General features: G+C 46.5%; 1 protein-coding gene across 1 annotated transcript in view; it reads right to left on the bottom strand.

Moving 5' to 3' along the window:
• Window positions 1-1,963: 1,963 nt before the first annotated feature.
• Window positions 1,964-16,454, bottom strand: part of Actr3b (actin related protein 3B) — a 102,132-nt gene continuing 87,641 nt past the window's right edge. The window contains exons 10-12 of the mRNA XM_057772846.1: window positions 4,769-4,894; window positions 3,829-3,912; window positions 1,964-2,809 (exon numbers count right to left, since the gene is read on the bottom strand). Coding sequence (XP_057628829.1) covers window positions 2,714-2,809; window positions 3,829-3,912; window positions 4,769-4,894 — 306 coding nt within the window. The 3' untranslated portion in view covers window positions 1,964-2,713. The remainder of the gene's footprint in view (window positions 2,810-3,828; window positions 3,913-4,768; window positions 4,895-16,454) is intronic.

Raw genomic sequence — 16,454 nt, 5'->3', positions numbered from 1 at the left:
AACCTCTGAGATCAGCCGCTAAACAAAGCTATTCCCTTCGTGAGTAGCCCATCTCACCTGATACTGCACTAATATGCCTACAGCACTTAAGTCACACATGCAGACAGCACCCTGACTTAAATCATTCTTGGAATTTTCACACTCCCTATTCTGGTGTCATTTCAGACTAGCGACACGGCCCATCACACTTGTGAAGTGTGGCAGCAGCAGTAAGCTGTAACTCAGTCACACATGCCACTGTGAGAGGAGACACCACTCTACGGTGTGCCACGCTACCAGCATGGCACGATGGTGTTTTACATTCTACCATGTCTGTACGGTGCCCATGTGTGTAGTCAACAGTCTGTTACAAAGCTTCTTTTGTGTTAGACAATTTTGCCCACGCGTAGGCTCATGTGAATACACGTGAAAAGGCTCAGCTTAGCTAGGAGAGGTACAGTAAACACCCTTGATAAACCGTTCCCAAAGGGCTTACTGGTACACAGTCATACCGTAAGCCACAACACATCTCTGTGTACGAACACATATCTATTTATATTTGTATCTATTGAGTTTTGTTATTGTTTTTAACTTTTGAAAATACTTGTGTGTGTGCTCACGCGCAGACATCCCACAGCACAGAGGCAAAAGTCAGAAGACAAACTTGCCCTCAACTATGGCTGCTGGAACCCAAACCCACACTACCAGGCTTGCACAACAGAGCGTCTACTCAGTGACCATCTCAGGTCAAGAGAGGGTCTTTACTGTTTATGTATCCCTGGCTGACCTAAAACCCACTGTACAGACCAGGCGGGCCTCAAGCTACTTCTCTCCCTGCCTTGTAAATGCTGAGACTGTAAGCACACAAGTACTGCCATGCGCAGGTGTGATGTGTGCATGTATGTGTGAATGTGTGTGTTTGTGCGTGTGTGCACATGTGCACAGACTGATAAGCACATTAGCAAGTAATGCGGATGAAGTGTACATTTACACTTAATAAATATTCATTGAGTACTTAAATTTAGAGTAAGTACAATGACACTGTAATAGAAGTTGCATGAAGGGCCAGTGAGACGGCTCAGCAGGTAAAGTCACTTGCTCAGAGACCTGGAGACCTGAGTCCAATCCCTGGACTCACACAAAGGTCAAAGGAGAGGACTGACTTTACAACATTGTCCTCTGACCTCCACATGGGAACCTTGTACCCACCCCATACATGTACACACCATGCACACATACAATAATACTCCTTTAATTATCTATAGTTACTTGAATGTAGTCTCTGCTTATCAGAATTTTTCATTGAATATTCTCAGACTTTGACTATGAGTAACTAAAGATAAAGGAGGCTACAAAGCTCAAACTTGTTTCCCAAGGTAAACAGTAAACCAAATGGTTACAGAGGGAAGTTTTCTGAGAGGAAAACATCCCTCACAACTGGAAGAACTAGAATAGCAATCTTTAAAGTAACAAGGATATAGGGAGAGGGGAGCACCCTGGATCTCCTGACCTCCATCTGAGTGCGAAAAAGACTCAGCAGACACCCGAGAAGCACTGAAAACTTTCCTAGGAAGGGGGCCTGGACAGCTCGAGGATGCCCCCACCCACCCAAAACACATCAAGCAGATTATCCAGCCACTCCTGGGGTTAGTGTCATCACTTTTAAGACATTCTACACACACACACACATACACACACACACACACATGCACACACACATACATACATACACAACACATACACACACATACACACATACACACATACATACACAAACATACACATACATATATACACACACTCATACACACATACACACACACATACACACACATACATACATACATACATACACACACACACACACACACACACACACACACACTGTATCGATCCTCAAATCCTCTGCAGACCTGTAACAGAGCCCAAGGATCTCTGAATGGACGGGGAAGCAGGAAGACACCACAAGGAGCAGTTATAAAGATTCTAGCAGCTTTTATTACAACAGTGTGGCTAGCATTTCATCCAACATCAGCAACATTGGCCCGTCTGTCATCTTCTATAAAACAGCCCAGGAAGCTCAGGCACATCTGGAGCAACGCTCATCCAACACTGGTTAGTGTCCAGACTTCACATCACCCCCGATAACATGTGATCGTTTCCCAGCAGGCATGTGGCATAAAGCTTGCTGCTTTGTTTGCCTATACACACATCAGAACATGCCTCACAGTTAAACACTTTATTACAGAACTCCGTGACATCCAGACTTATTCATGCTTGGTGTCAGTCGGTTATACCAAATACCATAAAATACAAAATGATAGGAAATATAAACATGTATTTCAAGTTTATAACATTTTATTTACAAAAATAGGCTGAGAAGGCCAGGGGTCCACCCCACATTCTTTCCTGGAGAAACCGCTTTGCATCATGGTTCCTTTAGTAGTTTCTAAGGTTGCGAGGAACTTCTTCAGAGCTGTACTTTTCAACTAGAAGCTCAGATGGAAAGGAGAGAAAGTGGGAGGGGAAGGGGGAAAAGGGGGGAGGACAATGGGGGAGGGCCACGAACAGTAACTGGATAGATGGCTTGACGGGAAGGACTGCAGCCAGTCCCACGCACTGGTGGTGAGAGCACCCTGCTTGCACTGCTATCTACAGGAGCCCGGCTGCTCTGGGTTCTGAAGGACACTTATTCCCAACATGACACTGTCAGACGATGGTGCCCAGGCAGACACTAGGACATGACTCCGAAGACAGGGTTGTGGCGGCAGATGCTGGGGCCATACTCCTCATAGTCCTTCTTGGTGTGACAGACCTGGAAGAACTCCGGCTGCAGGAGCAGTGGCGGGAGGGAGAGAATGAGCAGGGGAAGAGGAAACCAGTGAGCCAAGGGGAGGGGCTGTCCTCATCCAGAGGTCCCTCTGCCAACCACTGGGTGATACCCAGGCAGAAGTTTGTTTCACTTTTTAAAATTCCCTCAGCAGTTCCCAGCACTGGAAAACACCAAATTTACTCAGTTTCCACTTATTGGGATCAAATATTTGTTAACCTGAACTAAAAATAGCTGCTAACAAACTCAAGGGGGGAATATTAATACATTAAAATAATCACTTGGAAAGGACCCAAGAAGGTGCTGGGGAGAGGGCTCAGTTGTATATGCTTGTCATATAAACGTGAGAACCTGAGCCCATCCATGCGCCCTAGGGAAAGCCAGGAATAGCAATGTACACCTTTAATCCTACTGCTGGGGAAACAGACGGGTGGAGCCCTTGAGATCCCTGCCAGCCTAGGCTAATTGGTGAGCCAGGTCCTAGAGAGAAAGCTGACTCAAAGAGAAAAGGTGATTGAAGAGGATCCAATATTGGCCTCTGGCCTCCTCACGCAATTTGCACACTCCTGCACACATGTGCACACACACAGGAGACAGCCAGGATGTTCTAGATTACTTTTAGACTTCATGTACACATGTTTATCTGCAACCCACAATTAGCAGGGTGCTTGTGAATGAGATATACAATTAAACTGATAACTAACATTTTTTTGGGGGGGGGGGGGTTTCGAGACAGGGTTTCTCTGTGGTTTTGGAGCCTGTCCTGGAACTAGCTCTTGTAGACCAGGCTGGTCTCGAACTCACAGAGATCCGCCTGCCTCTGCCTCCCGAGTGCTGGGATTAAAGGCGTGCGCCACCACCGCCCGGCGATAACTAACATTTTTATATTGAACAGAATTTAGTCTGTTTAAAGCCATGCAAACAGAGCACGTGGTATTTAATTTTCATAGGAAGTATTTATCCAAATCCCACAGAGACGAACAAATGACAACTTAACAGTCATATGAAAAGGGACTTACGGTTGAGGCCAGCATGGAACCTCCAAACCACACAGCATAGCGCTGCATATGGTGTGTTATCACCTGCACCTCCACAGGCTTAGGCTGCAAAAGAAAAACTGCATTTAGTCTGCACAGTACATCCTATCGGCCCGGGGGTCAGAAGAAAGACAGTGGCCTCCTCCAGTGACGGCCTCAGGAGACTCAGAAGGAAGTGCTCGTGCCTGACCGAGACCCTCTCTTCTGGTATTAAAACAAACAATTAACCTAACTGATGGCTTTATTTAAACAACAAGATAGCTTATCAAGGTCAATAACAAAGTGAACCCCCACACACTACAACAAAATAAACACTGCAACAGCTACCCTCACAGCAGAGGGCTCTTTGCTCTCACTTCCCTAGCAACGCCTATCTCAGGGAGAAGCCCAGGTGGCACCCCAGTGTCTGAGAGCCGAGATGGGCACAGCCTCGCTCCCTGGCCCAGGCGGCACCCCAGTGGCCGAGAGCCGTGATGGGCACAGCCTCGCTCCCTGGCCCAGGCGGCACCCCAGTGGCCGAGAGCCGAGATGGGCACAGCCTCGCTCCCTGGCCCAGGCGGCACCCCAGTGGCCAAGAGCCGTGATGGGCACAGCCTCGCTCCCTGGCCCAGGCGGCACCCCAGTGGCCGAGAGCCGAGATGGGCACAGCCTCGCTCCCTGGCCCAGGCGGCACCCCAGTGGCCGAGAGCCGAGATAGGCACAGCCTCGCATGCACGAGTTGTCTAGCCTTAACGGGGACATTCCCTCACCATAAATCCATCTTGCCTCCGTAGCACCCTGGTCGCACAAACACACCCATGCCTCATCTTGCAGAAGAGGGGATGAGTGGTCTTAGCGACATCCTCCAATGAACACGGCCATCCAACCTAGCTGTCCCCTGCTGGCGGTGTTGGAGGACAGCGGGCCCGCACACTGCCCCTACCTTTATTCTGCCCCCACTGAGCTCTTCACTCAGCTTCAACCTGGCATCCACCACTCTTTTCAAGTCTCTCTGTAGACGACGTCCAAAGTCTCTAAACATCGTGGAGCCTCCAGAAAGAACGACATTCTGAAAGACAAAAGCAGATGGTGAGCGGCCTTGGGTGAGACCAAGCTGCCTGTGACTGTCCAGTAACTGCTCCCCAGCAGGCCTGCTTGTGTGACTGAGGCTGATGCAGGTGTAAGACACTAACCGAAGCCCCAGCCCTCCCTTCTCCCAGTCTCGCGAGGCTATCAGTAGGAGCACACCCCTCCCCACATCCCTGAAGTCTGCAAAGAGTCCACAAGATTCCTGGCAGGGAACTGTGTCTGCAAAGACAGGAGAGGACAGTAGCTCCTGAAGTGAGTTACCTATCCCAGGCCAGCATGAGCCCTCTGCAGAGCCATTCCTTGCCCACCTCTGTGCCAAAACTAACATCCTGTAACTAATGGCTAAAACCCCCTGTAATCTATTAACTTAGAAGATGCCTAGCTCCCATCAAAGCAGAGCCAGGCATCAGACAGCATCCGGGGCTATAGAACAGCTCCCCCATCTCCTCGCAGCCACCTCTCTGATGTACCCACCACTGTACTTTAAACTTGCATTGACGGATGGTTTCCTTTGTTCTGTAAAACCATCAAGCTTTATGAAACCGCTTTCATGTTGGAACATGGAATTTGGGGTAACCTACATCTGCACTTCTGGGACATGGTCACTCAAATTGGGCTCCAGTTTTCTGTTTCCTTTAAAGTGAGAGCTGTATTTTTTTTTCATTCCGAAGGGGAATCAGAGAAAGCCTGGCTGCAGAATCTTTCTGAGACATCTTCCTCCTTCCTCAGAGACCTATAAAGAGGGCCTCCATTCCTGCCTCATGAGTCGATTCTCCTCAGAGCTCTACCATGTCATCTGTCTGTGGAGCTGGGACCTGACTCCTCAGAGTCTCCATCATGTCCGACTGTCTACTGTGGTACTAATAGCTATGACCCCCTTGACTCCCTCACATGTGACCTTTCACTAGTCAAGAGCCATAGGTTGTATGTTTTCCTTATGAGCAGGCCACCAATCCCTCCCTCAGCACTTTCCTCCACTGTAAACAGCCAGAAGCACACAGCTACTCATGCCTGTGCTGTCCCCACCCCCACTCACCCTTGCCCCCAGCAGAACCCTCACAAGAGCTAAGAAACCAGGAAAGCTGTACTAACCAACATTGGCTCTTGACAAATCACTAACACTAATCTTCAACTGTTTTGCCTTAATAACCAACCCCAACCAGGCCTTCTGTTCATACTGGAACCCCTTCAGAAGGGCGGCATGGGAAGAAAGCATATCAAATCACCTGGGGAAACATTTTCAAATGAGTCCCCCCCCTGCCCACAGCTCATGAGGACTCTCCAGCTCTGTCACATGACTGCATCAGATGTTTGATGAGTGAGGAAGGGCAAGAATCATTAAACCGTCCGGCTGTTACAATGAAAGATAACAGTTTTAGCCTTTCACTAAGGCTACCAGCCCAGACCAGTGAGTGCCTGACTAGAGGGCAGGCCTCAAGGTCCCCACCAGGGGAAGCAGGCCCCTGCTGCTGGGGTTGCAGTCTCTGCTTGTGATCTCCTGGACCTGCTCTCCCTGCCCCCTATTTCCCTTGGTCCCGGGCTCATTGGGGCCACCAGGAATCCCTGCATAGGTGCTGAGAAGTCCCATCTGGATGGGTGAGTGTGTGCTATCCTGGGGCGCACTGTCCCGGTAGAGAGCACAAACGCCCCCCCCCCCAGCTCCTGCTGCAAGGCTTTCTTTCCTACACACCCGCCCCCCACCCCCACCCCCAAGCCTGCCTTGTCTGCAAGGTCCTTAGCTGTGGAACAGTTTCCTGCCCTTTCACTAAGGCTACCAACCCAGAGCAGTGAGGGCCTGACTAGAGGGCAGGCCTCAAGGTCCCCGCCAGGGAAAGCGGGCCCCCGCTGCTGGGGCTGCAGTCCCTGCTGTGATCTCCTGGACCTGCTCTGCCTGCGCCCTACTTCCCTTTGTCCCTGGCTCATTGGGGCATCCAGGAGTTCCTGTGTAGGTGCCGAGAAGTTTCATCGGGACGGGTGAGTGTGTGCTATCCTGGGGCGGACGGTCCCGGTAGAGAGCACAAACGCCCCTCCCCCAGCTCCTGCTGCAGGGCTTTCTCTCCTACACACCCGCCCCCACCCCCACCCCCAAGCCTGCCTTGTCTGCAAGGTCCTTAGCTGTGGAACAGTTTCCTGCCCTTTCACTAAGGCTACCAGCCCAGACCAGTGAGTGCCTGACTAGAGGGCAGGCCTCAAGGTCCCCACCAGGGGAAGCAGGCCCCTGCTGCTGGGGTTGCAGTCTCTGCTTGTGATCTCCTGGACCTGCTCTCCCTGCCCCCTATTTCCCTTGGTCCCGGGCTCATTGGGGCCACCAGGAATCCCTGCATAGGTGCTGAGAAGTCCCATCTGGATGGGTGAGTGTGTGCTATCCTGGGGCGCACTGTCCCGGTAGAGAGCACAAACGCCCCCCCCCCCCAGCTCCTGCTGCAAGGCTTTCTTTCCTACACACCCGCCCCCCACCCCCACCCCCAAGCCTGCCTTGTCTGCAAGGTCCTTAGCTGTGGAACAGTTTCCTGCCCTTTCACTAAGGCTACCAGCCCAGAGCAGTGAGTGCCTGACTAGAGGGCAGGCCTCAAGGTCCCCGCCAGGGAAAGCGGGCCCCTGCTGCTGGGGCTGCAGTCTCTGCTGTGATCTCCTGGACCTGCTCTGCCTGCGCCCTACTTCCCTTTGTCCCTGGCTCATTGTGGCATCCAGGAGTTCCTGTGTAGGTGCCGAGAAGTTTCATCGGGACGGGTGAGTGTGTACTATCCTGGGGCGGACGGTCCCGGTAGAGAGCACAAACGCCCCTACACTAAGGCTACCCAACCAGAGCAGTGAGTGCCTGCCTAGCGGGCAGGCCTCAGCAACCCCCGAAAGGGAGTGCAGGCACCTCCAGCTTGTACTGCAGTGTCGCCTGTGTTCTACTCGACCCCGCCCGACCCCTTGCATTCGGCCTTCTTTACGCGGGTCATTGGAATACCACGCATCCATGTTTTGGTGTTGAGGAGTTCATCTGGAAGGGAACGGTTCCTGCCCCTACACTGAGGAGATACACCTAGAGAGTTAGTCACAGCAAAGACTGGTCCAAGACATCAGGCCTCTCCTGGCTCCATTTGAAGGAAAAGATGGGCAGGCGCCAATGCAAGAATTCCCCCAACAACTTGAAAGGCAACGTGACATCACCAGGATCCAGGAATACCGAAATGAGAAGTGTACACCCTAATCCAGAAGAATTAGAAGAATTCGACTCAAAAGTGAATTTTATGAAAATAATAGAGGACCTTAAACAGGAGGTGAAAAACTGCCACAACCAATTAGAGATTACAAACAAAAAGGTAGAGGAAATGAATAAATCTCTCAAAGATACCCAAGAAAACCAAGAGAAACAAGAAAAAGTAATCAAACAGGTAAGGGAAACGGTTCAAGACTTGAAGAATGAAGTGGAAGTAATAAAGAAAACACAAACCGAGGGAAGGATGGAGATGGAAAATTTGAATAAACGAACAGGAACTACAGAGACAAGTACCACCAACAGATTACAAGAGATAGAAGAAAGAATCTCAGACACTGAAGATACCATAGAGAAAATAAACACTCTCATCAAAGAAAACAGCATAACCAACAAATTCTCATCACAAAACATTCAGGAAATCTGGGACACAATAAAAAGACCAAACCTAAGAATAATAGGGATAGAAGAAGGAGAAGAAGTACAGCTCAATGGTCCAGAAAATATATTTAATAAAATTATAGAAGAAAACTTTCCCAACCTTAAGAAAGATATTCCTTTGAAGGTCCAAGAAGCATACAGAACACCAAATCGACTGGATCAAAAAAAAACATCTCCTCGTCATATAATAATCAAAACACAAAACATACAGAATAAAGAAAGAATATTAAGAGCTGCAAAGGAAAAAGGTCAAGTTACCTATAAAGGTAAACCTATCAGACTTACACCTGATTTCTCTATGGAAACCATGAAAGCCAGAAGGTCCTGGATAGATATACTGCAGAAACTACGAGACCATGGATGCAAGCCCAGACTACTATACCCAGCCAAGCTTTCATTCACTATAAATGGAGAAAACAAAATTTTCCAGGATAAAAACAAATTTAAACAATACGTAGCCACAAATCCAGCCCTTCAGAAAGTAATTGAAGGAAAATCACAAACCAAGGAGTCCAACAATGCCCACAATAACTCAGACATCTAATGACCCTTCACCAGCACAACTTGTAGAAGGGAAACACACAAACTCTACTACCAAAAGAAGGAAAGAAAGAAAGAAAGGAAAAATGACCGGAGTTAACAACCACTGGTCATTAATATCACTTAATATCAATGGACTCAACTCACCTATAAAGAGGCACAGGCTAAGAGATTGGATACGAAAACAGGATCCAACATTCTGTTGCTTACAAGAAACACACCTCAACCACAAAGACAGACATCTACTCAAAGTAAAGGGCTGGGAAAAGGTTTATCAAGCAAATGGACCTAAGAAACAAGCAGGTGTGGCCATACTAATTTCTAAGAAAGTTGACTTCAAACTAAAATCAATCAAAAGAGATGGAGATGGACATTTTTTACTCATAACAGGAACAATTCACCAGGATGAAGTCTCAATCCTGAATATCTATGCCCCTAATATAAAAGCACCCACTTATGTAAAAGAAACGTTACTAAAACTCAAGGCAGTCATCAAACCACACACACTAATAGTAGGAGATTTCAACACTCCTCTCTCACCAATGGACAGGTCAATCAGACAGAAACCTAACAGAGAAATAAGAGGATTAAGGGAGGTAATGAATCAAATGGACTTAACAGACATCTATAGAACATTCCACTCAAATAAGAAAGAATATACCTTCTTCTCTGCAGCTCATGGAACCTTCTCGAAAATAGACCACATACTCGGTAACAAAGCAAACTTACACAGTTACAAAAAAATATCGGTAACCACCTGTGTCTTATCAGATCACCATGGATTAAAGTTAGAATTCAACAACAATGCTATCCCCAGAAAGCCTATGAACTCATGGAAATTGGACAGTCAACTACTGAACCACACCTGGATCAAGGAAGAAATAAAGAAAGAAATTAAAGTCTTTCTTGAATTCAATGAAAACGAAGACTCAACATACTCAAACCTATGGGACACTATGAAAGCAGTGCTAAGAGGAAAGTTCATAGCATTAAGTGCCCACATAAAGAAAACGGAGAAAGCACACATTGGAGACCTAATAGCCCACCTTAAAGCTTTAGAAAGAAAAGAAGCAGACTCACCTAGGAGAAGTAGAAGACTGGAAATGATCAAATTGAGGGCTGAAATCAACAAAATAGAAACACAGAAAACAATCCAAAGAATCAATGAAACAAAAAGCTGGTTCTTGGAGAAAATCAATAAGATTGATAAACCCCTATCCAAACTAATCAAACGGCGGAGAGAGAATACGCAAATTAACAAAATCAGAAACGAAAAGGGAGACATAACCACAGACACAGACGAAATTCAGAGAATCATTAGATCTTACTACAAAAACCTGTATGCCACAAAATTGGAAAATGTAAAAGAAATGGACACTTTTTTAGATAAGTACCATATACCAAAGTTAAACCAGGACCAGGTGAACAATCTAAATAGACCTGTTAGTCGCGAAGAATTAGAAGTTGTTATAAAAAACCTTCCCACCAAAAAAAGCCCAGGTCCAGACGGCTTTAATGCAGAATTCTACCAGAACTTCCAAGAAGACCTAATACCTATACTCCTTAATGTATTTCACAATATTGAAACAGAGAAGTCATTGCCAAATTCCTTTTATGAAGCTGAAGTTACTCTGATACCAAAACCACACAAAGACACAACCAAGAAAGAGAACTACAGGCCAATCTCACTCATGAACATCGACGCAAAAATACTCAATAAAATACTGGCAAACCGAATCCAAGAACACATTAGAAAAATTATCCATTATGATCAAGTAGGCTTCATCCCAGAGATGCAGGGCTGGTTCAACATACGAAAATCTATCAATGTAATCCATCATATAAATAATCTGAAAGAAAAAAACCATATGATCATTTCATTAGATGCGGAAAAAGCATTTGACAAAATTCAACATCCCTTTATGATAAAGGTCTTAGAGAGATTAGGAATACAAGGGTCGTTCCTAAATATAATAAAAGCAATTTATAGCAAGCCGTCAGCTAACATCAAATTAAATGGAGAGAAACTCAAAGCTATTCCACTAAAATCAGGAACACGACAAGGTTGTCCACTCTCTCCATACCTCTTTAATATAGTGCTTGAAATTCTAGCAATAGCAATAAGACAACATAAGGGGATCAAAGGGATTCAAATCGGAAAGGAAGAAGTTAAACTTTCATTATTTGCAGACGATATGATAGTGTACATAAGCGACCCCAAAAACTCCAGCAAAGAACTCCTTCAGCTGATAAACACCTTTAGTAGCGTTGCAGGATACAAGATCAATTCCAAAAAATCAGTTGCCCTCCTATACACAAAGGATAAGGAAGCAGAGATGGAAATCAGAGAAGCATCACCCTTCACGATAGCCACAAATAGCATAAAATATCTTGGGGTAACCCTAACCAAGGAAGTAAAGGATCTATTTGACAAGAACTTTAAGTCAATGAAGAAAGAAATTGAGGAGGATACCAGAAAATGGAAGGATCTCCCTTGCTCTTGGATAGGGAGGATCAACATAGTAAAAATGGCAATTCTACCAAGGGCAATTTATAGATTCAATGCAATCCCCATTAAAATCCCATCAAAATTCTTCACAGATCTTGAGAGGACAATAATCAACTTTATATGGAGAAACAAAAAACCCAGGATAGCCAAAACAATCTTATATAATAAAGGATCGTCTGGAGGCATTACCATCCCTGACCTCAAACTCTATTACAGAGCCTCAGTATTGAAAACAGCTTGGTATTGGTATAAAAACAGAGAAGTTGATCAATGGAACCGAGTAGAAGACCCTGATTTCAACCCACAAACTTATGAACACCTAATTTTTGATAAAGGAGCTAAAAGTATTCAATGGAAAAAAGAGAGCATCTTCAACAAATGGTGCTGGCAGAACTGGTTGTCAACGTGTAGAAGAATGAAAATAGATCCATATCTATCACCATGCACAAAACTCAAGTCCAAATGGATTAAAGACCTCAATATTAGTCTGAACACACTGAACCTGATAGAAGAAAAAGTTGGAAGTACTCTACAACATATGGGTACAGGAGATCACTTCCTACGTTTATCCCCAGCAGCACAGACATTAAGGGCAACATTGAATAAATGGGACCTCCTGAAACTGAGTAGCTTCTGTAAAGCAAAGGACACTGTCACTAAGACAAAAAGGCAACCCACTGACTGGGAGAAGATCTTCACCAACCCTGCAACAGACAAAGGTCTGATCACCAAAATATATAAAGAACTCAAGAAACTAAACTTTAAAATGCTAATGAACCCAATAAAAAAATGGGGCACTGATCTGAACAGAGAATTCTCAACAGAAGAAATTCAAATGGCCAAAAGACACCTAAGGTCATGCTCAACCTCCTTAGCGATAAGGGAAATGCAAATTAAAACAACTTTGAGATACCATCTTACACCTGTCAGAATGGCTAAAATCAAGAACACCAATGATAGCCTTTGCTGGAGAGGTTGTGGAGAACGAGGCACACTCATTCATTGCTGGTGGGAATGCAAACTTGTGCAACCACTTTGGAAATCAGTGTGGCGATTTCTCAGGAAATTTGGGATCAACCTACCCCAAGATCCAGTAATACCACTATTGGGAATATACCCAAGAGATGCCACATCAAATGACAAAAGTATCTGTTCAACTATGTTCATAGCAGCATTGTTTGTAATAGCCAAAACCTGGAAACAACCTAGATGCCCTTCAATGGAGGAATGGATAAAGAAAGTGTGGAATATATACATATTAGAGTACTACTCAGCAGTAAAAAACAATGACTTCTCGAATTTTGCGTGCAAATGGATGGAAATAGAAAACACTATCCTGAGTGAGGTATCCCAGACCCAAAAAGAGGAACATGGGATGTACTCACTCATAATCGGTTTCTAGCCATAAATAAAAGACATTAAGCATATAATGTGTGATCCTATAGAAGTTAAATAAGAAAGTGAACCCAAAGAAAATCATATAGTCATCCGCATGGAGAGGGGGAAGTAGACAAGATTGCAGGGCAAAATCTGGGAACTTGCGGGTGAGGTGGCATGGGGCAAAGGGGAAATGGGATGAGAAATATGAGAAGGGGAGGATGGGAGGAGCTCGGGGGATTGGGATGGTTGGGATATAGGAAGGATGGATACGGGAGCAGCGAAGTATATATCCTATCTAAGGGAGCCATCTTAGGGCTGGCAAGAGACTTGACTCTAGAGGGGTTCGCAGGTGTCCAGGAATATGTCCCCAGCTGGTACCTTGGGCAACTAAGGAGAGGGAACCTGAAATGACCCTATCCTATACTGATGAATTTCTTGCATATCACCTTAGAACCTTCATCTGGCGATGGATCGAGGTAGAGACAGATTCTCAATTTGGAGCAACGGTCTGAGCTCTTAAGGTCCAAATGAGGAGCAGAAGGAGGGAGAACAAGAGCAAAAAATCAGGACCACGAGGGATGCACCCACCCACTGTGACAGTGGAACTGATTTATTAGGAGCCCACCAAGGCCAGCTGGTCTGGGACTGAATAAGCATGGGTTGATTCCGGACTCTCTGAGCATGGCGGTCAATGAAGACTGATGAGAAGCCAAGGACAATGGCACTAGGTTTCAATCCTAATACATGAACTGGCTTTGTGGGAGCTTAGCCTGTTTAGAAGCTCACCTTCCTGGACGTAGATAGAAGACCTTCGTCTTTCCGCAGGGCAGAGAATTTGGACTGCTCTTCAGTATCGAGAGGGAGGGGGAATGGTGTGGGGGGAGGAGAAGAGGAGTGGGGATAGGGGGAGGGGAGTGGGGGGAGGGGGCAATATTTGGGAGGAGGGGAGGGAAATGGGAAACGGGGAGCAGGTGGAAATTTTAATTAAAAAAGAATAAAAAAAAAAAAAACAGGGTAAATTCAATAAAAGCAAAATAATAAAAAAAAAAAAAAAAAAAAAAAAAAAAAAAAAAGAAAGATAACAGTTTTATTCTCTCAGGCTACAGAATATTATTTAGGACAATGAAAGTGAAATTGCCCTCATTTAACTTTGTGACAGAAAATATCATTTGAGAAAACTATAAAGAAAATAAAAATCATCTTTCAAGGAGCCCCAAGTCCCCAACCTTGCCTTCTGGGATGCCTTGTGCGGCTGCATTTCCTCAGCCAAAAAACCCCTCACAAGTTTATGAGGAAGAGATGTCGTACAGGCCTAGGCCAGAGAGCCCAGGTTATGGCGGGTCTGCTCTGCTCACTGCTCTCCCATACCAGTGAGGGTCTCCCACACCAGCTGAGGCCACAGTGGCTGAGGCAGGATTTGCAGAGCAGGCAGTAGAGACAGAGGCAGAAGAGCAGAGTCCTGCGAAGCCACCTCAGATCTGGTCTTCTGCCTTGCGACCTATTCCAGTTCCAACCTGAGTATTTGTAGAAAATTCCCCTCTAATAACCTGCCCATAGCCTTGGGAAAGCCTACAGGAAGCCCTCACTGTTCCAAGAACTTAGCTGAGGACCTTCAGGGACAACACATGACAGGCCATGACAAGAGTTGAGCCACAAGGCCATGCATGAGAAAGCACAGTTGAGTGGTCACTGCAGTCTCCAGCCAGATGTCTTTGGGAGGGTCCTCGAGGGCGCTTGAGGGTCAGATGTGGAACACTTCTGGGGAGAACCTTCCAGAGCTCTCCAGTAGAAAGAGGTCCTCCAAGGCCACACCCTGACCATCCCTGGAGCTCTCCCCAGTTCTCCCTTCAACAGAGAACTACATTAAGCAAGAGGTCCCTTTCTCATGGAGCCCACCTAGTAACAGGGGTGTTGGGCACAGCAAACCACAAGTGTGCCGTCTGGTCCTTGCTTGGGCTTGGTGGAAAGGCACCTGATAGTGGGAGCCTTGAGAGATCGAAGAGTAGGAGAAAGCAGGCTGCTGTTGACTCCTTTCTTAGACAGGGATTCCTGTCCTCAGTGCCCGGACTCCTGCCCTAAGACAGGGATTCTAGAGTCCTCAGCACCCGGACTCCAGCCCTAAGACAGGGATTCTAGAGTCCTCAGCACCTGGACTCCAGCCCTAAGACAGGGATTCTAGAGTCCTCAGCACACAGACTCCAGCTCTACTGAAACAGGGATTCTAGAGTCCTCAGCACCTGGACTCCATCCCTAAGACAGGGGTTCTAGAGCCCTCAGCACCCAGACTCCAACCCTATTAAGACAGAGATTCTAGAGTCCTCAGCACCTGGACTCCATCCCTAAGACAGGGGTTCTAGAGCCCTCAGCACCCAGACTCCAGCCCTACTAAGACAGGGATTCTAGAGTCCTCAGCACCTGGACTCCAGCCCTACTAAGACAGGGATTCTAGAGCCCTCAGCACCCGGACTCCAGCCCTACTAAGACAGGGATTCTAGAGTCCTCAGCACTCAGACTGCAGCCCTATTAAGCACCAGCCTCCTTCTGGGTGACTGGTTACATCTAGATCCCCAGGTCAGTGTCCTGACCATGCTGTCTTCCTCTGTTGTCATGTGGAGAAACCCTCGGGACAAGGTGTGACTGTCAGAGACCAGACTGACAGGCATAGTTATGCCAAGCTCAGGGTAGTCTGTCTATGGCATTCATGTCAAGTGTGTCCAGAAGGTTAGACAAGAGACAGTGTTCAAGAATGAGTGTGTTCTGACCCAGCTCCTCTCAGACACTAACCTAACCCTGCATAGCTGTTTACTGTTCAGAAGACTTTAAAAGTGGTCTTGGCATTTATATCTTTAGGAAAAGCCTCAAGCAGTCACTGGCACTTCTCTCAAGTAGATACAAGTCAATTATTCCTAAAGCGACAGATGCCGGATCCTGTCCAGTTAAGAATGACCTGAGGGGCTGAGGATGGACGAGGATGCCATGTGACTTAAGTGCATGTTTCTAAGGGTACTCTAGTTTTCTACTCTACCTTCTCTTCTGACCACTATAAATAAACCCTTCTTGAAACTTTTCAGATTCCGGTTACCACAGCCCGTCAGAATCCTGGGACCCTAAACATGTCAGGGGGCCTCACATAGCTCCTGAGGAGCCTGGACCCTACTGGGCTCTTGCCTGCTCACCTCCATACAAAGGGAAGACAGACGGGACACAGCCTCTTCCTCACCCAGCACTATCTCTGCAAAACTCCATGTACCAACAAACACCTCAGTTGGCCCTTGAGCAAACCCTGGACCAAGGGGAGCACAAGCTGCCTTGAAGAGGGGCTTCCAACCTCTAAATCTAGACATTCTTAAAGGGGCCTATGACCCTGAAAGTTTTTGAGAAGTGTGAACATCACATTTTAAGATAGAAGCTAGAGACAAACATCTTAGAAATAATATTCGCGATCTGATAACAGCATTCATTCCA

This window comes from Chionomys nivalis, chromosome 1, assembly GCF_950005125.1.
Source record: "Chionomys nivalis chromosome 1, mChiNiv1.1, whole genome shotgun sequence".
NCBI lineage: Eukaryota > Metazoa > Chordata > Mammalia > Rodentia > Cricetidae > Chionomys > Chionomys nivalis.
Note: the sequence above shows the minus strand (reverse complement) of the source record. Positions and strands in the feature narration are given on the sequence as shown.